The sequence below is a fragment of the Emydura macquarii genome, unplaced genomic scaffold (genome assembly GCF_026122565.2).
Source record: "Emydura macquarii macquarii isolate MOO-44397 ecotype Brisbane River unplaced genomic scaffold, CSIRO-AGI_Emac_v2 contig_2680, whole genome shotgun sequence".
Taxonomy (NCBI): domain Eukaryota; kingdom Metazoa; phylum Chordata; order Testudines; family Chelidae; genus Emydura; species Emydura macquarii.
The window spans coordinates 1827661-1851255 of NW_027132817.1; the positions used below are offsets into that span (position 1 = coordinate 1827661).

General features: G+C 42.8%; 1 protein-coding gene across 1 annotated transcript in view; it reads right to left on the reverse strand.

Moving 5' to 3' along the window:
• Positions 1-262: 262 nt before the first annotated feature.
• The window catches only part of LOC137164635 (collagen alpha-1(IX) chain-like), a 32779-nt gene continuing 9446 nt past the window's right edge, over positions 263-23595 (reverse strand). Inside the window, exons 7-26 of the mRNA XM_067565545.1 lie at positions 23511-23564; positions 23369-23422; positions 22817-22870; positions 22556-22609; positions 21812-21856; positions 21349-21402; positions 19335-19388; positions 17023-17067; positions 16877-16930; positions 16730-16783; positions 16575-16628; positions 14603-14674; positions 14404-14439; positions 12199-12243; positions 10862-10894; positions 10512-10658; positions 3683-3859; positions 1359-1449; positions 1144-1221; positions 263-438 (exon numbers count right to left, since the gene is read on the reverse strand). Of these exons, the coding sequence (XP_067421646.1) occupies positions 263-438; positions 1144-1221; positions 1359-1449; positions 3683-3859; positions 10512-10658; positions 10862-10894; positions 12199-12243; positions 14404-14439; positions 14603-14674; positions 16575-16628; positions 16730-16783; positions 16877-16930; positions 17023-17067; positions 19335-19388; positions 21349-21402; positions 21812-21856; positions 22556-22609; positions 22817-22870; positions 23369-23422; positions 23511-23564 (1431 nt within the window). The remainder of the gene's footprint in view (positions 439-1143; positions 1222-1358; positions 1450-3682; positions 3860-10511; positions 10659-10861; positions 10895-12198; positions 12244-14403; positions 14440-14602; positions 14675-16574; positions 16629-16729; positions 16784-16876; positions 16931-17022; positions 17068-19334; positions 19389-21348; positions 21403-21811; positions 21857-22555; positions 22610-22816; positions 22871-23368; positions 23423-23510; positions 23565-23595) is intronic.

Below are 23595 nucleotides of genomic sequence, written 5' to 3' on the forward strand. Positions count from 1 at the left end.
AGGTACCATTTAAGTGAAATGGTTTAGCCCTTCTTAGATAGGATTATCATGTTATTACTTTACACTAAAAATTCACAAAGTGAACTAGCTTCTAAATTATAACAGGGATTCATATATATTTTTCAAAAGGTTTCAGTTTTGAAAAGAGAGCTAACACATACTTTCTTTGTTTATTTACACTTGTTTTCATCTACATCAAAGGATTTCATGATGTTTCTCTCGGAAGTCTTCATTCACTTTGCTTGCCATACAAAAGAAGTCTTCACTTACTTTGCTGATCTATATCATTTGGAAGATAAGGATCACACCCTGTTTTACATATACCTGGAGGTCCTCTAGGCCCTGGGTATCCTCTCAAACCAGGCTGCCCCATGTATCCCCATGGGCCAGGCTGACCTGGAAGTCCATCGAATGCTAGTCCACTTCTTCCATGTTCACCTTAAGAAGGGGCAGTGAGCAAGAGAAATCTAAGTTATGTTGAAAATCCAATTACAGTAATAGATGTTAGAGATGGAAAGAACCTGTGGATCCCATAGTCCATCTCTCTTGCCTTGCTGGTGATCTGGCACCATCAGTGATGCTGAGACTCCACTAACCCCCATTAAGCTCTGGTACTCCAGGATGAAAGTGTGGTTGGGCAGGGAAGGTACATGTGCCAGGAGCTGTGTGCAGTTTGGCCTGACATGATTCAACTATTATGGGAAGATTCTTTATATGGATTTTGGAAAATATCCATGTAAACAATCTTGTCAAAAAAGTTGCGTGATCTTTATTTGCTTCTTGATTTAAAGGAAACCAATTACATAGAATATTTACCATTTAAATAACCAGACTATGTTGATGGTTTACTCTAAAGTGTTTTCAGTAAAGGAGTTTTCTTTAATCTGCCATGACAGGATGCAGTGTGCAAACAAGAATAACTTGGGCTTCACATGGTGCCTTTTATATATCAACTCATAGGTTTGCCCCAGTTTTGACAGATTTGCACTTATATAGGGTCATATAAGCATCAGTTCATAAGACACATCTCGTACATCCATAGCACATTAAAGTGTTTACCGAAACATGCCATACAACAGTACATACAGTAGAACAGGAATACAGAAATATAGCAAGAAAGATTTCAAGAACAAAAAGGAGTACCTCTTGGACCTAGATTGCCTTCAAAGCCAACAAACCCATAACCTTTGGCACCTTTATCTCCTTTGTCTCCATGTTCACCTAAAATTTAAAAAATGTAAATGTCTTTAAATGACTACCATATTTGTCAACAGCAGCACTTTCACACTTGTGACCACTGTAATTTAGTCAACAGAATATTGCAAAACTTTTTATTTTCCATTTTTAAAACATTCTACCTTTTGGTCCTTGTTTTCCTGGATCACCAACATCGCCATAAAAGCCTTCAGGTCCACTTTCCCCATCAACTCCATTTAACCCAGGTTTGCCCTACAGAAATGTTAAAAATATGACCATACGTGAAACTACATTGTATTATTTCTTTTGTATTTTTTAATTCGAATCAGTACCATCAGATAAAATACTGTAACTTATATTAAATTATATTACAATTAAAGGATTAGCTACACTGAAAGAAGAAGAGTCCAAACATCACCTTGAAAATCAAAAGTATTTAACTTCAATAAACTTTCCCGCTCCCCAATAATAAAATATTTAATTCAATTAATAAATGAAGAAATAACTAAGAGTTATTAGAAATCTGCTTACTTTTATGTAAAAGTCAAGGTAAAATTTAAAAAAAATTAAAGAAAGTTGTAAACAATAAAACATTTTTAAATGGGAAAATTCCTATTGTAGTTCATTATGCCCACAATAATAAGGTGAGAGCCAATTTGAACTATTTAAAGGTGATGTGGGGATAAGGACTAAGGCATCCACAAAGGCCTCAGTTTCACTAGGAGGCTGAATAGTATTTAAACTCAATTTTTAACAATCAAATTAGCTGACATGGTGCTGTTGACCACAGCTAACTGGCCCAGGGCACAAGGACATATTGTGTTTAGTACTGTGCTGTTTAGTTATGGATAAACACTAGTCCCAGTAGGGTTTACTCAGGACTGACTGGATGCTGAACATAACTTGCTTTTTTTATATCAACCAGTCAGCCATGGTAACTCGATTGTTAAAAATCATTACACTTCCTAGTGGAGAAAACCCAAAAGCTATTGAACACAGGGTGTATGTTGAGGAAGTCTGTTTCACCCATCAGTGTCGTTTGAAAAAATGAAGATAAGAATTGGGGGAGACAAAAGAAGGGTGTTCCATATGTAGGAGCAAAGTAGAAGTGACTCCAGGATACATCAACAATAAAGGGTGAATGGAGTAAACTCAAAAGAGTCCAGAGACAACTGAATGAAGTGAGAGAGCAAGGACTGATTAGGCCAAAGAAATAAGAAGGAACAAGGCTACACAAAGATCTGAGAAACAGTAAGTAGATCTTTAGTTATATACTTTGGAGTAGAGAAGATAAAAAAACTGAGGAAATGTTGCATGCTTGCAGCTTTGCTCTGTACTCTGGACATGCTTAAACATGTTTAAGAGGGAGCTGTGGTAACTAGCAAGGAGGAAGCCAACATTTAAAGATATTTGAAGGCATTAGTAAAATATATGTTTTAATTTGTTTGTTATTTATTTATTACTTCTATTAGGTGATATTAACATTCATCCAATATATTAACCTAAACTTTTACATTGAAACAAGCTTATTTTGACATAATATTCAAATTTTGTGGACAGTATCTTACTGCTCCATTCTGCTCTCAAAAGATTATTTTGTACATCTGTGGAAAATGTCACTAAATATATCCCCAGGCTTGGTATTTAGCTTTAGGTTATGAAATTAAATCTGTCTTTGTTTAGAATACTTCAGGCAGTTATTTGCAGTAGAATAATACAGATACCTAAAGAACCATGAAGATGAGAAGGAATAGCCCAGAAGTATTACCATGAAATCTTAAACTTTTAAAAGTTTCTTACCATGTTATTTTAAATTGTGTGAAAGGGTTTTGGCTGCAGCACAATAATGAATGTGATAACTCTGATATAAAAACTACTTAGGCAGTTACTCATTTGTTGTATTCTTTGCTGTAGGTACTGGAAAATACCACTGCGCTCTTCACAATGAATTTATGGTCCTCAAAAGGTCAATATTTCATAGTTTAGTGGTGATGAATGCCATGGATATGAATCAGAATTTGCCTTTGTAGCTGTCAAACATCATGATAGAACTAAATAAAGAACCGTATTTTAAGCTTTTTAGCAGCTTAATTACTTGTGAAAAAGGTTATTAAATTATTGTTCAGCTTGTAATTGTAATAAACGTATTTGTCTGTTATTTTACTGCAGCTCCACTACATATATCTTTAAGCTTAAAATAATACAGCAATGATGTCAAATTTTTTTCAACAGGTTAATTTCTTCCATAGCAGTGTAGTACTTGTTTTCCCCTGGAGGAAAATGAGTCCTCTACAGAAGTCAACAGAAAACTCACATTGACTTCAGTGGGAGCAGGATCAAGTGCAATATTGCCACATAGAAAAACGTGACATAGAAAGAACTATTTTTAAGTTCATGTATTAACTTCATTTAACAATGTTTTCAGCACTTAAATAACAGGTTAAATTTGTAAAATGGATTTGTTTTTCTCCCCCTGTATATTTACCTCTTCTCCAGGAGGTCCAGGCAAACCAACAGGCCCTGGAAGCCCCATAGGCACATCTCCATAAAGTGGGCATGTGCTGGCACATTTCCTCCCAACATTATTTGCAAATGTTGACATTTGTTCTAAGACGATTCGTTTGCACACTTCTATCACATGAGCTGCTGGTAAAGGCAGCCCCTGCATGAGAAGAACATTAGAACAATCAGGGAAATAAAATATGCAGAAACAGTTCCATTAATAGCATAACTTGCTGTAACACTTCCTGAGTTTCCTGTGACTGTTCTCCTGTAATTATCCATGTAACAACATTTGGCTGTGCTGTTCTCTGTCACTGTACAACTAATTTTATGATGACATTAAAAAAAGATAATTTCCAAGCATATTAACAAATGATCTGTTTTAAACAATTATTTTACAAAAATGAGCAATTTTTACAAGAAAATACTTGATGGACCTCAGTTGGATTAATTTAGTTTTTAAATTAAAATTTAGAGCTGCTGAGCCAACTTCATCCCTACTATAATTCCAAGTCTAATACAAGGAATGAATTTGGCCTTCTTGTCCAAATTCTGATCCTACCTACACATTTGTAATCACATTTATTACTGCATTCATGTAACTGTATAACAAGGTTACTTACCAGTAACTGATGTTCTTCGAGATGTGTTGCTCATGTCCATTCCATTATAGGTGAGTTCACGCCTCTGTTCATGGTTCCCAGAACTTTTTCCCCTTAGCAGACCCCGTAGGGTAGGCTCTGGTGCCCCCTGGAGTCCCACATGCATGCCGCAGTATATGAGGCACTGCCAGCCTTACACCCCCTCAGTCCCTTCTTTCTGCCAACTCTGGCAGTGGGGACGGGGGGTGGGTTGTGGAATGGACATGAGCAACACATCTCGAAGAACATCAGTTACTGGTAAGTAACCTTGTTTTCTTCTTCGAGTCATTGCTCAGGTCCATTCCATTATAGGTAACTAACAAGCAATATCTTGGAGGTGGATAGGAGTTACCGGTGAGCTGCCCTCAGCACCGCTCTGCCGAACCCCACGTCCTTTCTCGCCCGCTGGATGATGGCGTAGTGGGACATGAAGGTATGCCCTGACAACCAGGTGGCGGCTTTGCAGATGTCATGCAGGGGCACTCTCTCCAGGAAGGCTGTAGACAAGGCTTGAGCTCTGGTTGAGTGCACTGTGATGGTTCCCGGAAGCGGCACTCTCGTCTGCTCATAGCAGAACTTGATGCACGATGTAATTCATGAGGAGATGTGCTGGGTGGAGACAGGTGAGCCTTTCATCCGGTCCACCACTGCAACAAAGAGCTGCATCGATTTCCAGAACAGCTTTGTACGCCCGATGTAAAAGGCCAGGGCTCGTCTCACATCCAGCGAATGCCATCTCCTCTCCTCCTCCGAACCGTGCGGTTTGGGGAAAGCACAGGGAGAAAAATATGTTGGTTACAATGAAATTGGGAAACCACCTTGGGCAGGAAGGCTGGGTGCAGCCTCAACTGCACCTTATTCTTATAGAATACTGTATAAGGGGGCTCCGAGGTCAAGGCCCTAATTTTGGAGACCCTGCTAGCTGAAGTAATGGCCCCCAGGAAGGCTACCTTCCATGAAACCATGAGGAGAGGGCATGAAGCCATGGGTTCAAAGGGGGGCCCCGTGAGTCTCGAGAGGACCAGGTTGAGATCCCAGGGAGGCACCGGATCGCGGACCTGCGGATACAGCCTGTCCACCCCATTGAGGAACCTGACCGACATGGGATGGGAGAACAGGGATCTCCCCTCTAGCAGCCGATGGAAGGCTGAAATGGCCGCCAAGTGAACTTTCAACGAGGTCAGAACCAGACCCTGGAGCTTTAGCTGGAGCAGGTACTCCAGATCGCCTGCAGAGGCGAGAGGCTGGGCGGAATGCCCCTGGACTCTGCCCAAGAGGTAAACCATCTCACTCAGTCCAATACACGACCTGTGTAGAAGGTTTCCTGCTGCCCAGCAGAACTTGTCAGACCTGCACCGAGCAGGCTCTCTCTCCCTCCATCAGCCACAGAGCCTCCAGGCCGTGAGGTGCAGGGAGTCCAGGTCTGGGTGCAACAGGCAACCATAGTCCTGGAAGAGAAGGTCGTGCCGCCTTGGGAGCTCAATGGGTGGGGCGATAGAGAGGTCCAGCAGCATGCTGAACCAGTGCTGTCTCGGCTAGGCCAGAGCGACAGTATAACATCTGCCCTGTCCCTCTCTATTTTCAGTAGGGCCTTGGGCAGGAGCGGAATGGGCAGGAACGCGTACCTGAGGGTCTCCATCCAGTCAATGAGGACCCCACAGCGAGCAAACCCTTGGGCACTTCGCGTTCCAAGCCGACGCAAATAGGTCCAGTTGGGGAACACCCCACTTTTGGAAGATCATAGTCGCTACCTCCGGATGCAGCGACCAGTCACGGTGGGGTAGAAACGATCTGCTGAGGTGATCCGCCTCATTGTTCCTCACTCCCGGGAAGTGAGAGGCAGTCAAGTGTAAGCTGTGCCTCATGGCAAAGTCCCACAGACAGGTAGCTTCCTCGCAGAGAGCCGAGGAGAGCACCCCTCCCTGCCTGTTTATATAAAACATAGCTGTGGTGTTGTCCTTCAGCACCTGCACCACTCTGCCTGTCAGGGATCTGAGGAACACCCTTCATGCTAGGCAAATAGCCCTCAGCTCCTTCGTGTTGATATGCAGGCGTCTGTCCTCCCCTGACCAGAGCCTCTGAATGCTCAGGTTGGTGCTGATGTGGGCTCCCCATCCCACATCCGAGGTGTCAGAGATTAGGGTGACTGACAGGACCAGTTCCCTGAACGGAACGCCCTTCAACACTGTCCTGGGAGATCTCCATCAGTCTAGGGAGGCTAGGACGGGCAGGCGAACTGTGACCACCCAATTTAGTGGTTGTCTGCTCGGCATGTACACTGAGGCCAACCATGCCTGAAGCAGCCTGAGCTTCAGGCGAGCTAGTCTCACTACGTACGTGCAGGCCACCATGTGGCCTAACAGCTCTAGGCAGTGCCTGGCCATTGTCGTGGGGCATCGGTGCAGCTGGGAGATGATAGAGACTATTGCCTCGAAACGTGGCTGAGGCAGGAAGGCTCTGGCCTGGGAAGTGACCAGGGTGTCCCCAATGAATTCTATTGGACTTCTGCTTGTTTATGAGCAGTCCCAGCCTGCTGCACGTGGAGCAAGTGAGGGTCACGCTCTCCTGCACTTGGAAGCTGGACCTGCCCCATATCAGCCAATCATCCATGTAAGGGAAGATTTGCACACCCTTTCGCCTCAGTTGGGCTGCCACTACCACCGTGCATTTGGTGAACACCCTTGGAGCTGAAGACAGGCCAAAGGGCAGGGCTGTAAATTGGTAGTGGGAGCCAGCCACTGTAAAGCGGAGGAAGCGCCTGTGGCTGAGGAGGATGGACACATGAAAGTATGCATCCTTGAGTTCGAGGGCTGCATACCAGTCTCCTGGATCATGGGAAGGGATTATGGAAGCTAGGCAGACCATGCGAAACCTGAGTCATTTGACATATTTGTTTAGACAACGCAGGTCTAATATGGGTCTCAGACCCCCCTTTGCCCTGATGATGAGGAAGTACCTCGGATAGAACCCCTTCCCCCTTCTGCCTTGACGAACCATAACCACCGCTCCTATGTTAAGGATGGTGTCCACCTCCTGCAAGAGGAGTTGCTCGTGAGAGGGGTCCCTGAAGAGGGACAAAGGAGGGGCTTGTTGGGGGGGAGGTAAACTGTATGGCGTAGTCCCTAGAGACTATCCCGAGGACCCAACGGTCCGACGTAATTTTTGCCCATTTGGGATAAAAGGGCCTTAACCTGTTCAGGACAGGGTGGGGCAGATCCAGGAAAGCAGTAGGGACGCCACCCTCAGGCGCACCATCAAACTGTCTCCTATGATTGCCCAACCCCCGGGGGGCCTCTGCTGGGGGGCTGAGGACGAGCTGGGGTTGCTGATTCCATCTTCTAAACTCCCTATTTCTGTCCCTATTTCTGTAGGGTTGAAAGGGCCTAGGCGGAGGCCTAGGGCCGTGACTGCCACCTGGAAGCCTGGGGCATGCACAGGCTCAGGGAGTGAAGCATGGCCCTGGAGCCCTTCAGACCGTGCAGCTTCGCATCGGTCTGATTGGATAAGAGGACTGATTGCTGAACCTCCAGGAACAGGTCTGAGGATTGCAGCCACGAGCACCTTCTCATGGAAATGGCGGAGGCTATGGCCCTACCCGCCAAGTCAGCAGCGTCACTAGACGTTTGGAGTGCTGCCCTAACCACAGTGATTCCTTCATCCAGGACGGTGGTGAAGTCTGCGGCCTGGTCCTGGGGCAGGCCCTCAGCAAACCGCCTGAGGCAGTCCCACAAATTAAAATGATATCTCCCTAGGAGGGCCTGATGGTTGGCCATCCTGAACTGCAGGGCTGCTGTGGAATAAATTTTCCTCCCAAACAGAACCACAAACTTTTGTTGTCTTTGTTCTTGGGAGTGGAACCAGGCTGACCTTGCCTGTCCCGCTGGTTGGCTGCATCCACCACCAGGGTTCCCGGGGCCGGGTGAGTGAACAGATACTGGAACCCTTCGGCCGGACATAATACTTTTTCTCAGCCCCCTTCAAAGTAGGGGTGACTGAGGAAGGGGTTTGCCACAGGCCCTTAACAATTTTGAGAACCCTATCGTGGACGGGTAGGGCCACTCTCACTGGGGCAGCCACTGCCAGCACATTGAAGAGGGTAACATCGGCTGCCACTAACTCCTTGACCTCCAGCCCCAAGTTAGAGGCCACCCTCTTGAGCAGCTCCTGGTGCACCCTGAAATCCTCCAGTGGCGCCATGTAGTCCTGGGAGACTGCCTCGTCCAAGGAGGAGGAGGAAGAGGACTGACGAGGCATGTCCTGCAGGTGCTCCCCTGCCTGCCAAAAGGATGCACCCGTAGAGGGTCCCTCCATGGGCTCTGACTCCTCGTCCGAGGAGTGGTGTCTATGGGCCTTCTCCTGCACCAGGGGCATGGACAGCACCCCTGCTGACTGGGTGGATTGGGACCCTGGTCCCATCTGGATGCCCCATGGGGCCCAATAAGGCCATTGTTGCGACCAGTGTTCCTGGGGCCAAACCAGGGCTGACAGTGCCACCTGCTGTGACGCCTTGTGGGGGCACCGGCTGTCCCAATGACGGTCCCCCCCATGGGACCCCAAGCCACTAGACTGCCGAGGTTGTCCTTGGTCCTGGGTGCCATGCCGTGCCGGGGACCAGCTTCTCGATGCTTCCAACAGGAGGACAACAAGGACCGCCTCCATTGCCACGAGCGGTGCTGATGGATGGAGGCGCGTTCCGAAGAGCTCTTGGTACTGGAGCGCCTTCTCGGTACTGAGGACTTGTGGCGCCGCTTACCACTTGGTGATCAGGACCGGTGCCACTCCGAACTCTGCGGAGCCGAGCCTGACTCCGGCGATTGGGTTTCGTGTCAGGGTGCGGTGCGGTGCGGTGCGGGATCCTCGTATGGCGACCAGATTCTGCACCACCTCCATGTGGCGAACCCCTCAGCGCCTAGTCCTCCGGCGGTAACAGGGTTCTGCGCTGCCTCGGTGTGGGTGAACTCCTCAGTGCCGGGGATCTGGAACAGGAGCTGTCTGAGCGCCACCTGGCAGACCTCAACCGGTGCCGCCTCTTGGTCTGCGCTGCCTCCAGTGCCGGGGACCGATGTTGGCGCTGAGAGGGAGACTCCACATTCTGAGTCGAAGCAGACGACACCGACCTGAAGCAACTGCTGGGGGAGCTTCCTCACTCTACCCCCGGTGGCCGTCTGGCGGGAGATCTTCCTCCCTGGACCGGGGATCTCCACCGCCCTTCGGGGGGACCCAACGCAGGCTTGCCCCGGGACACCGGCCCCATCTCCTTCAGCAGAGGGGGGGGGGCGGAGGTGGCGTAGGCAGGCCAACAAGGTTCTTGCCACCTGAAAAGCCTCCGGTGTCGTCGGAGTCGGCAGGGGAACTCTCCCACTCCCAGGAGTCGGGGGAGGCTCCCTGCTCGGAGATGCTGGTGTCCACACTCCGCGCGCTGTTTCTTCTTTTTGGCACCGGGGCTGCTGCTTGGTGCCGAGTCGATCCCGATGCCAGCAATGCACTCTGCACCGAGGTAACGCTCGGTGCCGAGGTAGAGTGGGATGGCTCGGATGCCGGGCAGAGCGCTGGCTCCATGAGCAGGGCTTCTAACCGTATCTCTTGGTCTTTCTGAGTCCGCGGTTTAAAAGCCCTGTATATCTTATACCTGTCTTTCCTGTGCTTTTCCCCCAGGCACTTAAGACACCGATCGTGGGGGTCGCTGAGTGGGAAAGCCTTCCCGCAGGAGGCACACGGCTTAAATCCAGGCGACCGGGGCATGGCCTGGCCACTCTAAGTCCCTCAGGGACTTCTTCTCTAACTACACTTAACAACACTTAACAACTACTTAAAACTAACTAAAGTACTTTGAATAACAAAGAGTTCAAACAAGGGGAATAGTACTTGCAGAGAGCAAGGCTAGTTCCAGCAACTGTCACGGGCGGAAAGAAGGAACTCGGGGGCATAGGGCTGGCAGTGCCTCATACACCATGGCATGTGTGCGGGGCTCCAGGGGGCACCAGAGCCAGCCCTATGGGGTCTTCTAAGGAGAAAAAGGTTCCGGGAACTGTGCACAGAGGTGTGCACTCACCTATAATGGAATGGACATGAGCAATCACTCAAAGAAGAAGCAGAATTGATACACATCTCACAACTCTAAGTACTTGATTTCTTCTATAATATATTAGTTAAAAGAACTAAAAGTCTTACAGGGGGTCCCACTAATCCAACATTTCCTGGTGGACCCACATCTCCAGGAACACCCTGTTCTCCCGGTTGGCCTCGGGATCCAGTCTCTCCTGGTGGACCTCTTTTACCAATAACTCCCTCTGGTCCTGGTGGTCCTTTGTCTCCAACCTAAAACAAAGATTTGACTCTAAGTAACACTTTGTAAGTGAAGATTTGTTAGACTGTTGTTTGAGCAATTATGGGTTGCTCTTGCTGGCTTTATTAAAATTTTTCTATAAGAAGCTCAAATACTGTACACCTTTGAGGAGTGCAGTATAAATATCTAGAGATAAAGACAGAACAGCAAGAGGGTAAAAGGTGTTTTTACTTACACTTCCTTTTAGTCCTTTAACTCCTTTTTCTCCCTTCAAATATAAATACAAATACTATTTTTGGCACTGGAATTCATACAATAATATTTCCCATTGCTTTGTTTGTTATCCTTGTGTATAAGTAAGAATGTCAATACCTTACAATTATACAGCATTTTTCATTCAGCTCCAAACACAGTTTGCAGATTACAAACTCTGAGTATAAGTGGGTCATTGGACACACAATTTAAAACTTCTATTCATAGAATGTATATTCATATAAAACCAAATCCTCAGCCTAGCATCCACCTATCTTTGCCCGAAGTTTGCATAGCAGCTCTTGAGACACTCAGTTGAGATTACTTCTGCTCTATAGCCCAGATTTTTAAAGGTATTTAGGCATTATGGCACTCAGTGTTGCAATGCCTAGCTGATTTAGGAGTCTAAATCTCTTTTCAAAGGGGATTTAGGAACTTAGGAACCAAGATCTTGAGCTCCTAAGTGCCTAAATCCCTTTTGAAATGAGATTTTGACTCCCTAAGTGCCTAAATCCCTTTTGAAATGAGATTTAGTCTCCTAAATTTGTTTAGGATACCTAAATTCAGCCTGCTGAATTATTGAGTACAGCAAAGACTAAATACCTTTAAAAACTTGGTTCTATGTCTGATTGTGTATTGAAATGTAATATTCACAGTCTGCACTGTACTGGCTAGCTACATACGTCTTTCAGGGAACTGAAACAATGCCAGCACATTTATGTAACATAGTGCAAACTGCATTTTACAATCCAGTATAGAAATAAAGAAATTCACCAGTGGTGAACATTCAAAGACTCAGAATAAACATTTGCATTTCATAAACACTTGCACTAGTAAAGCTTGTAAGCTTGAATGTTTGTGGAAAGTGAATATAGAAGTGTTGTAAATAGGGGTGAATCAGAATTAGTTTTCAAATTTGAATGACTATTTTAAGAATTTTCATTGCAGTATCCACTTGGCTCTTCATGGGACATTTACGCCAACATTCTCAAATTTTGAGTGTCCAACATTAGATACCGAAATAAAGGGCCACATTTTCGGTGTGGCTGAGCACTGCAGCTCCCAAGGAAGTCATAGGCAAACCAACACATCAATAACAAATATTTCTTGTTAGCAAGATTCTTCCTTTAATTTTACTTACCAGTGCAAAGTTCCACATACCATAAAAATAGTAAATATCAAAAGCTATGGTGTTGCTAAGATCCATAGGAAACTAATATCAGTATGTAGGAATTCATAAAACTATAACAATGCCAAAAGTGCAAACAATGAATTAGTTCATGTTATATTTAATGACAAATATATCATATATTACTGTACCTTGTCACTTACTCGACCCTTAATGCCTGGAACACCAACATTTCCCTACACAGAGAAAGAAACCCCACACATATATTATAATTATATATTTTTAAGAATAGTCACAAGAAACCTCAATTCTTATATTCATTTTTTGTGAGCATTATCAAAAGCGTAATAACCTCACCACTTTCCATTCCAAATACTAAGTGCACTTCTTCAACCTGGTCTTTGCTAACAAATGACTGTTATATCAGCTGTCTCGCTGGTATTTATTTTGGTTCACTCTCTTTTCTGATACATTGCAATGTCTTCATAACATGTTAATAAATAATAGGATCTAGCTCTTTTCAGAAGTAGATCTCAAAGCACTTCACAAAGGAGGTCAGTACCATTATCTCCATTGTACAAAGAGGGAAACTCATGCAGAGAGGAGAGAAGGGACTTGCCCATGGTCACTCAGAAGGCTACTGGGAACAGAACAGAAATCTCCAGAGTCCCAGACATCTATCCACTAGACTAGACCACTCTATCTCAGCATGTGTCTTGACTTTTCATATGACTGATATTCAGCACCAATAAGGCTGCTAGCAGCCTTTAGGCTTTATTAAGTGGCCTGCTGAATGCTCAGGTGTTGCAGAGCCAATGTAGGATTATTTGTAGACTAAGGTAAAGCATAAGTAAGGGTGGCAGAATCAGGCCCCAAATTATTAAAATACATTTTACTGCTACTAATTGCTATTTAAAAATATAATAATTTAAAAAAAAAAAAAAAAAAAGCTAAATTATGTTTTAAAAAGAACATTTCAGAAGCGACTTGCTACTTTTCAGCTCAGATTATCCTAATTTAAAATTCATTATACCTAGACTTGGAAGGATTAGATTTTTACCAATAAATGTCAGTTTCCCCATACACACATAAAGAAAGAAAAAATATTTCCATTGATAATAATCAAACATTAACAAATAGGCAAAATAAGAGAAATACTGCTTGAGAACTTATTAGAGTTTGATTTAAGGATATATATTATTTACTTTGACATGTGCCATTGACAATTTGTTTTTTAACAATTATAAAGTTTTAACATTTTGAATCTCATTGTCTACTGTTCTTGTCTGGTCTCCCCACACTAATTTCCTGCAACTTTGAAAATTTAAAGAGAAAATAATAGAAAAAATGCTTAAAAATAATCATAGATTTTATCTGTTGAAATTATTAAAAAAATTGAATTCTGCCAAACCTAATTAGATTGTATATGTATTCTATATTTGAGCCACCAACTCAGGTGCTGTAACCACCGCTTAACTCCTTTTTGTCCAGTTCTCAACTAGCCTTCATTCAGTGCACATACAAAATTTTCACGTGCATGCTGCACTCATTTGTGCAAAACTTACATATTTTGCATGCAAAGCAGGGTGTCAGATATTCAGCTACCTGCTTTTCTGGAAAAAATAAAATTTTCCATGGGCACAACACTGAGGCCATCTGAAAATTAAAACCTTTATCTCTTTGTCATCAAAATAGAAATCGAATAGGTTTGCCAGTATTAAGAGCCAGGCACAACCAGGCTCTTACAGAAATATTCAGTGAGGGAAGGCACAAAAGCAGCTCCATCCTTTCTCCACAGAGGGTGCATGACAACCCAAAGGAAATAGGAAGGAAGGAGGTGGAAAGGAGGCAGTGCTACTACTCTCTTGCCCCTGCACACCAGCTAGCACAGCTGACCTACTGCGTGTGGGAAAGTAAGTCAGACCCCACAATGAGGAGTGATGGCAAACACACAGCCTGCTCAGTCTATATGCGTATAGGTGCTTCAGTAAAAGCATTATGTCCCCCAGCAGCAAAATTCATCCTAGTACCCACCCTGCTTTTTGTCCTGGGTTGTTCCTAAACTGCACAACATAGCTTTAACTAGGAGCCTTTGAATGTTCAGATACTTTCTCCAACCCTAATGCCAGGATGTGTTTGAAATTAAAAACAATGTTGTGCATACTATCAGTTATAATTGTTTGCTATACCCACATGCGTTTAAAGTTAGAATCTGGACAAGTTTCCAGTAGCCTCTAATCTTTTTCCACATCTGTTTACCTCATTGAAATGAAGTTCTCCTTCACTGTAACCATAATCTGCCCCGTGCTTACGGTGCAACCTTAAGAATCAAAATAGAAGTGTTTAATCCTTTAAAAAAAATCAAGATTTCCAGTAAAAAAGTTTCATAAAGGTACCTTCAATCCATGAGTTCCTGGTAGCCCTATATGACCCTGTAGAGAGCAGGAACAGAAAATATGAGGTAGTGTATAGAGGTAACAATTATCCACATACAATTAGGGCTTGAATCCATTGCCCGTTAAAGTCAATGGAAAGGCTCCCATCAGCTTCAGCAAGTGGTGGATCATGTCCATAGTTACTAACAATGAAACTTACAGTAGCTCCAGGCGGACCAACGAAGCCAGGCCTACCAGGAATTCCTGCAAATCCTTTTGGACCAGCATCACCCTGTCCAGGAAACAGTGAATCATTAAAAATAAATTTACCCACCTTGATCACATGCTTATTGCTTTATATTATCACTAAAAAAAAAGGAAGAGAAACTAAAAAGCCCAGTTAAATAAGATTAGCTATGTCTCTCCCAGTGTTTGTTCGCTTTGTTTATATATAGGGATTTCTGTGGTACTCATCACACTGCCAACCAGTCTTCTTCTCTCTGTGGGATACCCAGAGTGCAAGCAATTCAAACAGGGATGTCCCAGAGTGTAGTTTTTCAGAGTCCAATGGCCTCCTTAATCTCCAACCTAAAGGAGATGGGAGTCCACTAAAACCTCTGGGTCAACAAATCTGGAAAGATTGTGTGTGTCTGTCTGTGTCTATATCCATCCACACCCACAAATACAACCTATCTCTCCATTGACTTCAACTGAGCTATGACAATTTGCACAAGTTGAGAATCTGGCCCCATCACTGAATTTGCACAGTGTAGATACCCCATACAGTTGCTGTCCGAGTCATCAGAGGATTATTCCACCTCCTTTTCCTGTACATTCACTAGTTATTCGTGTGATTTCCGTTTTTAAGATCTACTACAGTATTTAATCCACACCCAGAGTGGTAAATGGGTGACCTTCAAGAACTTCAAAGTTTGGACTGAGCTACACTTAATCGTTGAAGGCTTTGGATATTTATCCAAAACATTTCCAAGTTTATGCAACCTCCTTGATGTGAAAACTGAGCTTGAAGTCTACTGAGAACAGTTTTGCACGTGTAAGCAGGGTTGGGTTCTTTCCTAGCTAACTGATTAGTCACCTGGGAGAGTTTTAGAGGGGCTATATGGGTTGTGGATTAATTTCTATTTGATAGTTCCCTTAAAGAGAAAGAGTTATCATTCAGACAGATGCAAAGATGCTGTTACCAGTATTCTTCCTCCTCACCCCTGCAAATGGTGTGTGTGGTACAGAAATGTTAGGACCCTTCTTCCTCTGAGTCAGCCTAGCGCCAACCACAAGAAGGTGTGCAGTTTTGTTACTTTTTAAAATAACCAGTCAAGGAGAGGGATCTTTCTTTCTTTTGTATAACTAGAACCCTAGGATCATAGCAACTTTTGTCCTCTGCACAGCCCTAGCAGTTGGGAGAGAGGGACTCAGATATTATCTAGAACTAGTTATGGAACAGGAAATGTATTTATATGTACAGACTATAGTAGAACCTCAGAGTTACAAATACCTCAGGAATGGAGGTTGTTCATAACTCTGAAATGTTCATATCTCTGAACAAAACAATTATGGTTGTTCTTTCAAAAGTTGACAACTGAACATGGACTTAATACATCTTTGAAACTTTACTATGCAGAAGGAAAATGCTGCTCTTAACCATCTTAATTTAAACAAGCACAGAAACAGTTTCCTTACCTAGTCAAACCTTTTTCCCTTTATTTTTAGTAGTTTATATTAACATAGCACTGTACTGTATGTAGTTTTTGGTTTTTTGGGCGGGTGGGGAGTGGTGTCTGCTGCTGCCTGATTGTGTATTTCCGTTTCCAAATGAAATGTGTGGTTGACTGGTCAGTTTGTAACTCTGAGGTTCTACTGTACTCCCAAATAGCTTTGCTTCTGTAGACAACAACCCTGGTGAGTCTCATTTGCTTCAGTCTTAACATATTGAGGCCAGGGGCCTAAATCCAAATGCTCATTGCCCTACTCAAGCAAGTAATCCAGTTAACTTCTATGGAATTATTTGTGTGACTGAAGGCAAACTGGATTCAGCCCTTGGTCATTAACCTTACTGCGGAACAGGTCAACCTAATATGTAGCTCCCCGATGCTGCCTTCTGAGGCTTGTGTGGCACACAAAGCCATGTCACTGAGCTACTAGACAGGGCCCCTCACAAAAAGAATGATACTTACTGTTCTTCCCCAAGAACCTTCAGGACCTGCTTCTCCTAGAACTCCTTTCTCTCCCTACATAAGGGTAAAATAGATTATTTTAATCTACAAAGAAAAGCATAAGTACATTAACAATCGATAGTTGAGGGAATACATTCAGATTTTAAAAACTCTACCTTTAAACCCAAAATACCTTGACTACCTTCTGGCCCTTGAGATCCTTGATAGGCCTAAAGAAAATACAGGAATTAAGACAAAGAGGTTAGTTTTTAAGATTACAGAAACAGAATACTGGTTATTTCATAACTCCACACCCCATTTACCTCTATACCAGGATCCCCCTCTCTCCCAGGCAATCCAGGATCTCCACGTATTCCCTGTAAATGAACAAAATCTCATTAAGTAAACATACAAAATCAAAACATATCATGCAGCTTAATAGGATGGACAAATTAGGCTCATACGATACCTTTGGACCAAGTGTACCTTTCCTACCTCGAGGTCCGGTAACACCCTAGATAAACAATTAATGCATTGGTTTTGATTAGATTTAAAAAAAAAACCCACAAAGGCTAATTGCAGTCATTATAACTATCACAGAGCACAAACAGGTATAGGTATCTAGTATCTGAGAAACCAATGAAATTTTGGCGGCATAGCAGTTTAATCCTATTTTCTCCATTTTATTTTTTTTAATATCAGCCATATATATACAGGTTTAAAATGGAATGTATTTGGTTTTCTTAATAATAGGATAAAATCATAATATTTTCCTTGTACAATAAACTAGCACGTATTCCATATCAATAGCCCATTTACTGTATTCTAAGGTGTCATAGTTAAAGGCCTATTTTGTAAATACATTAAATGGGCACAGTGCTTATTATGATGTGACTAGATGGTGCTTTTAAGCACAGCCCTGAGTATGGGAGATGGTTAGCTGCACCACCTTGCTGGATTCCAGCAACTCTGTGCCTCAGGCACACCTCAAGGGCACCATTCTTCTGGTGCTCCTCTCTTATGCTGGGGAAATGAGTAAAAAGAGTATTCTACACTCCAGCCCTTTACAGTTCACATCATACTTCCTGCTGCCCAAGTCCAGCCAACTCCACTGACTGGTTCATAAAGAGGTAGAGCCAGACATCTCAATTGTACCATATCGAATGCTAGGTTCCAAATCAGAGCAGATCTGCCTCCCAACCCCACTGCACCACAGGAAAGGGAGCAAGCAGAGATGGTTTTCCTTTAAAGCTTCCGGACCCTTGATTCCCTTCTTCTCTCCAAGGACCAGAGGGAGGTTCTGAGGAAAGGAGTTCAAGAACCAACCAAGTTTATGGGGAGGAGTGATTAGAGGCAAGCAGTCTGGGCTGTTGGTATGTGGAGTACTGATGAGATGAGCTGGATCTTGGCAATGGTAGCAAAGCAGCCATTGGTGGGTAGCTACTTCCCCTCCCAGGGGTGAGCTGGGATAGGCAGGCAAAGGTACAGAGTGAGTGGAGCTGAGCTGGCCAAAAAGAAGAAGTACTTGTACCAGGAAAAACACTGATGCATCTTATTTCCTCCACCGAACAAGGAGGAAGCAAGGACTTAATTGTGTGGCTTTCAGACAACAGTAAAAGAACTTGCTGCTCCTTCCTCATGTTGGTCAAGTTGTCAGTCCAGTCCCATATAGGAAGCTTCAGTGCCGGACTTAGGTCTTTCAGCATAATACAAAGCCATAGTTGAGAAATTTTAGTGGCAAATTCATCCCAATGGAGCTCTATTGAACCCAGTTAATGAACCTGGCCCTAATTGTTTTAGAGTTTGTTTGCCTAAAAGTAATGCCCCATACATAACACCTCTGTCCTGAAACTGTTTTCTGCTCCCTCTATCTCTATTCATTCTTTCCACTAATGTTCCAAATTGTAATTTTCAATTACAACTTAGAGCACAATCCTTCTTCTACTTAAGTCAATGGCTGCTTTGACACTGACATCCATGGGAGCAGGATAGGGCCCCTGTCATAGTGACTGTCCCCTTTAAGAAGGTATGGGGGCCACACCTGTAACATAATTAATTAGTTGCTTCACAGCCTGTTACACTCTGATCATTCTTTTTGTGTTTGTATTCTGCACAGCACAAGATCTTTGCTGCTTCACCACAGATAAACAGTACAATTATAATAATTAACCCATTTGCTTCCTTTCTACACTGAGGGACAGGTCTTTGTAGTTTAAACAATTGAAGTTTTGATCATTCTTGTCTATTAGACTTTTTCAGCGAATTTATTTCTCATGCAAAGTAATGGACTGACAATCTTGGAGAACAAAGCCTTCCATCCAGTGAGTGGGTCTCAAACAGATAATTAGATTAGAAATGTTCCTATACTACCCCACCACTGTGCAGCCACTCTGTTGTAGAGAGAACACCATTACTGGCATAAAAGGATCATTCAAATTCCACGTCTATTTAGTTTGAGGCCTCTCTGCTGAAGCTACCAATATCAATACTAATGAGTGCAAATCGGAATAATGGTTCATGTGATACCACTGTCTAGTGGGAACTGGTCTAAGACCATCTCATTTTAGAGACCAGTCAATTAACATCACATGGAAACAACTTGTGGGACTAATCACTAGCAGCTTGGGATGCATTTGAACTGGAGACCTGGAGGTAAAAGGCTCCATTTCCCATTTATCAATCCTCTAAACCATGTGGTCCCTCTTTCTTTAGTAGTCTAGAGTAGAGTAGTAGTAACTCTAGTAGAGTTGCTTTTTCTTGTAAAGTAGAAACATAGCTTACTGGAGCTCCTTTTGGTCCGCGTGGGCCAAAATCCCCCGGATCACCAACCAGGCCCTGCAATTACCAAAAACAAATACATACATAGTGTAAAAAGAGGTACAGGCACCCATGAACATCTAGCTTGTACTATGAATTACCAATGCAACTGCAACCTCTATAGAATTACTACATACAAGAAAGATACGTTGCTGTCCACTAAGAGAACAAAGTTAATCTTACACCTGAATAAACCAGCGGAAAAGTGTGAATCAGAGAGCTATTCATCACAAATCTTGTATATTTTTATCTTTACTGTGATGAACAACATCTTCCACTCTTTAGTGACTGGTACTCCATGTCTGAGTAGTTTTTTTTTGGTAATGTAACATTCACTGAAGATAACAGAGTCTTGGGGACAGAAGGAAGGCAGGGTGAGACCTGTAAGCATTATAAGAAGAGTGGAAAATATTTTGGTTCCACTGAAACGTTCAGTGTAATAATCTGTGTGGTGTTTACCTGACAGAAATAAAAGGGATGTGAAGAACATGGGAGATATCTGTATTATTTTTTATGAATATTATATACACCTCTTTCTATTTTATTTATTATCATGATGTCTGCCACAGGGGTACAAAGAATTAACTTAGATTACAGCTACACTAGAGATTTTACAGTGGCGTAGTTGCAGCGATGCAGCTGCGTCGCTGTAAGCTGTCTAATGTAACTGCTCTAAGCTGATGGGAGATGCTCTCCTGCTGACATAGCGCTGTCTACATCAGCGCTTAGGTCAGGGTAACTTACGTCGCTTGGGGGGTGGCTTTTTTACACCCCTGAGAAACATAAGGTATGCTGCAGAAAGTGCTAGTGTAGACATAGCCTTTGTCCTCCTCTGAAGGATGGCAGACAATCACTTAACCAAACAATAAAGGTGTCAAGAGCTGTAGTTCAAGGGCAGACTACCGGCTAAAGTCTATTGATGTGCTAATTACTCGGATCCACTGTAAAGGAACAAACAAATTATTAGAAAATAGAAAAGCCCTGGGGAAGGTCATTAAGAGACAAAAATGTTAAAATCTGCTGTCAAAAGTGTCTCTGCAGCAAGACCAGTTCATAAACTAAGGACAAGACTGGGCACGAGAAGAAGAGGTGCAAAATAATCCTGGGTGTCCTGGAAGACACTAAGACTCACTGAATAAGACAAGGTCTTGTGTGCAGGTGTTTGTTGTTTTTCCCTAGATCTGTATATCTCTTGTGCTGTGTCTTCGCGTGAAGTGTTTGTGTGGCTTAGTAGTCTGTATGTTACTTGCTTTATCTGTCACAAAGTCACTAAAGGGTGACATAATAATCTAGAACACCCACAATTGTGGCTTTAGTGACTTGGGGGTCAGCACTGATCTTGGGGCACAAGGTCGCTGGACTACAGGGTCCTCCATCCTGAGAAGGAATACCAGACTTGAAGACTGTACACCAGGAGTATGCTTCAAAGTCCAGATATAGAAAAGAAGTGTTTGCATGCTACTGCAACTCAGTAAATTGGAAAGCCCATGGGATCCAGAGGTTTGGATTCAGTGCAGCAATCTGGTGAGTATCCACAAGGGAGAGGGAGCTCAGCAAGAGTAAACAGGCAAAACTCCATGAAATTTCACTAATTTAAAAAGAACAAACATTGAAGTTAAAGCGTTAAATAATATAGAAAAATACATAGGGACAGATTCTGAGCAGTAATTGACACCTCTCACAGGTTGATCTTTATGGAAATAAATAAAGGAGATTCATAGAGTTTAAGGCTAGTTGGGACCATTATGATTATCTAGTCTGACCTCATGTATAACCTAGGCCATAGAATTTCACTCAGTGATTCCTGCATCAAACCCATAACTTCTGGTTCAGCCACAGCACATCTGAGAAAGACAATCCTGATTTAAAGATCCATCACCTCATTTGTGTGTTGTTCCAATGTTAATTACCTTCCCTATTAAAAATAACTATTGGATTTAAGGAAAGATTTGTAAGTATGTGCTTTAGTTGATATTACCTTAGGTCCTTCTTGGCCTGGTAAACCATCAGCCCCAGAGAAGCCTTCATCACCCTAGAAGCACAACAACAAAGACAAAATTAAGTCCTCAACATGTAAGATAATCACCTTATGGAGTATGTAGGTATGGAACAGTGATGTCTTTGTTTTCTGTATGCTGCACCTTTAAATTTCTAGACAGCTGCCATTTTCCTCCCAGAACTACTGCAGTCTATTACAGAGGAGACGCTCTGTGCTATCTCATTGTGCTACCTAATTCTCTTGGTCCTGGGAAAACTTAATCATAAGTTAAAGTCATTTTAGGATGAAGATATAGTTTCTTTTTGTGTATTGATGTAACAGATACCTAAATAACATATTAACATACTCAAAATATTGTGTGAGGGAAAGTTCAATTGTAGGCATAGCAAGGATGTTTTGCAACATGTGTGTATAATATTCTCTCTATATAAAAGCATAGTACCTTCACTCCTTGGAATCCCATGATTCCCACAAGCCCTGGTTCTCCCTGATCTCCCTGAAATGTTAAAAAAACCTAATCAGTACTGGACACAGAAATTTAATATACAAAACCTCTACTGCATGTAGTATGTTTGTGTTACCCTCCAACAGAAATCTACAATAGAAGCACAATAAATAGCCATGAGTTACCAAGGATCCCAATGCACTTTACATAGAAATCTTTATATAGGAATCCCACAACTATAACTGAAATACTATAGCACTTTATTTATTCTCTATACAAGGATCACTCACTCTCAACTGAAATGCAGCCACTCATGGGGTAGAACATAGCAACCGTTCTAGAGCAACAGCACAACACAGCCGTTTTTAGGAGGAGAATGAAAAATACTTTTCCAGTTGAAATTGCATGGAAAATGTTAGTTATTCAGAATATAATAAGTGACCCAAGAATTTGGCCAAGACATTATGGAGTCATTTAAAGAGCACAAACGGTCAGAACTTCAGTGACAAAACTCCTCAGCAGTTCATGTCCCTATAGAACCACTTGGAGAGAATAGTGCCATCTACTGAGTCATCAACATGACTTTCAGCAGCACCCTCGCTTTTTCCATTAAGGTTTCCCACCCAGTGCTGACAAGGTCTGAGCTTGTTTCTTTTGCTTTTGAGGTCACAACCATAGTGAGAACCGATACAACAGGGAAAATAGCAAACTCAACTTGGGAGAGTTACATTAAAAAACAACCTTTTCCCCTTTTGCTCCAGGTCCTCCGCTGTTTCCATGTGATCCAGGTACCCCCTAAGAGAAAAACAAAGTCAAAATAAAGTACTAACAACTGCTTCCCATCCATAACAAATTTTCAATTATGATTACAACTGCAGACATTGCCATAACGTTTCATGCATTTCCATGATACTCTGGACAAGAGGATACCCTACAAGATACACCACACAGAGACACTTCCATGAGGATTTAAAACATTTAGACGGTTGTACTTGTACTTACCTTGAGGCCTTCTGCTCCTGGTAATCCTTTAAGACCTGGAGGACCTTGATCACCCTTTGAAAGAAAAGGTTATCAACCCAGAAAATACATTTGCACTTACTATAACTGCAACAAGTCCATATATCTGTCTCATTAGTTAGTGGCCAGATCAGTCTGATGATGGTTTCCCTGTAAACCATATTGATTTCCTAGCATTTTCCAACAGATGTTAATATTTCAGATGATAAACCAGTTATATGGATTAGAACTTCAGCTGCAGTAAATCACTGTAGCTCTGCTGACTTTAATGGAGCTATGCCCTAAATTAGCTATGGCCCTAAATTATTTCTGATAGTAGATCCATGGTTAACATTTCATATTTACAGATAAATGTTCTGTTCAATATTTTAGCAATGGCAACATGTCTCTGGAATCCTTCAACTCACAAGTACATTGTTCTTTTCCCCTTTATATTTAACATAAAAAATATATGGCAAAAAAGTATATAGGCTGCTTAGCTTCCTGCTTGATTCAGAACTTTGGTTTCACGCAGAATATAATGCAAATTCATACCTGTTCACCATGTAACCCTCTCATTCCTCTTTCACCCTTACTGCCCACTAAACCCTGGAAGGAAAAAAGAAAAAAAAAGTGTCATAAAACAAATGAAAATAATCAGATATTTTTATGTACTTGAACAATAAACCAGTCATACTTTTGGACCAGGCTCTCCAATATTTCCATAATCTCCCGGGTTACCACGGATTCCCTGTTAATAAGAAAAACAGTTTCATTATTTA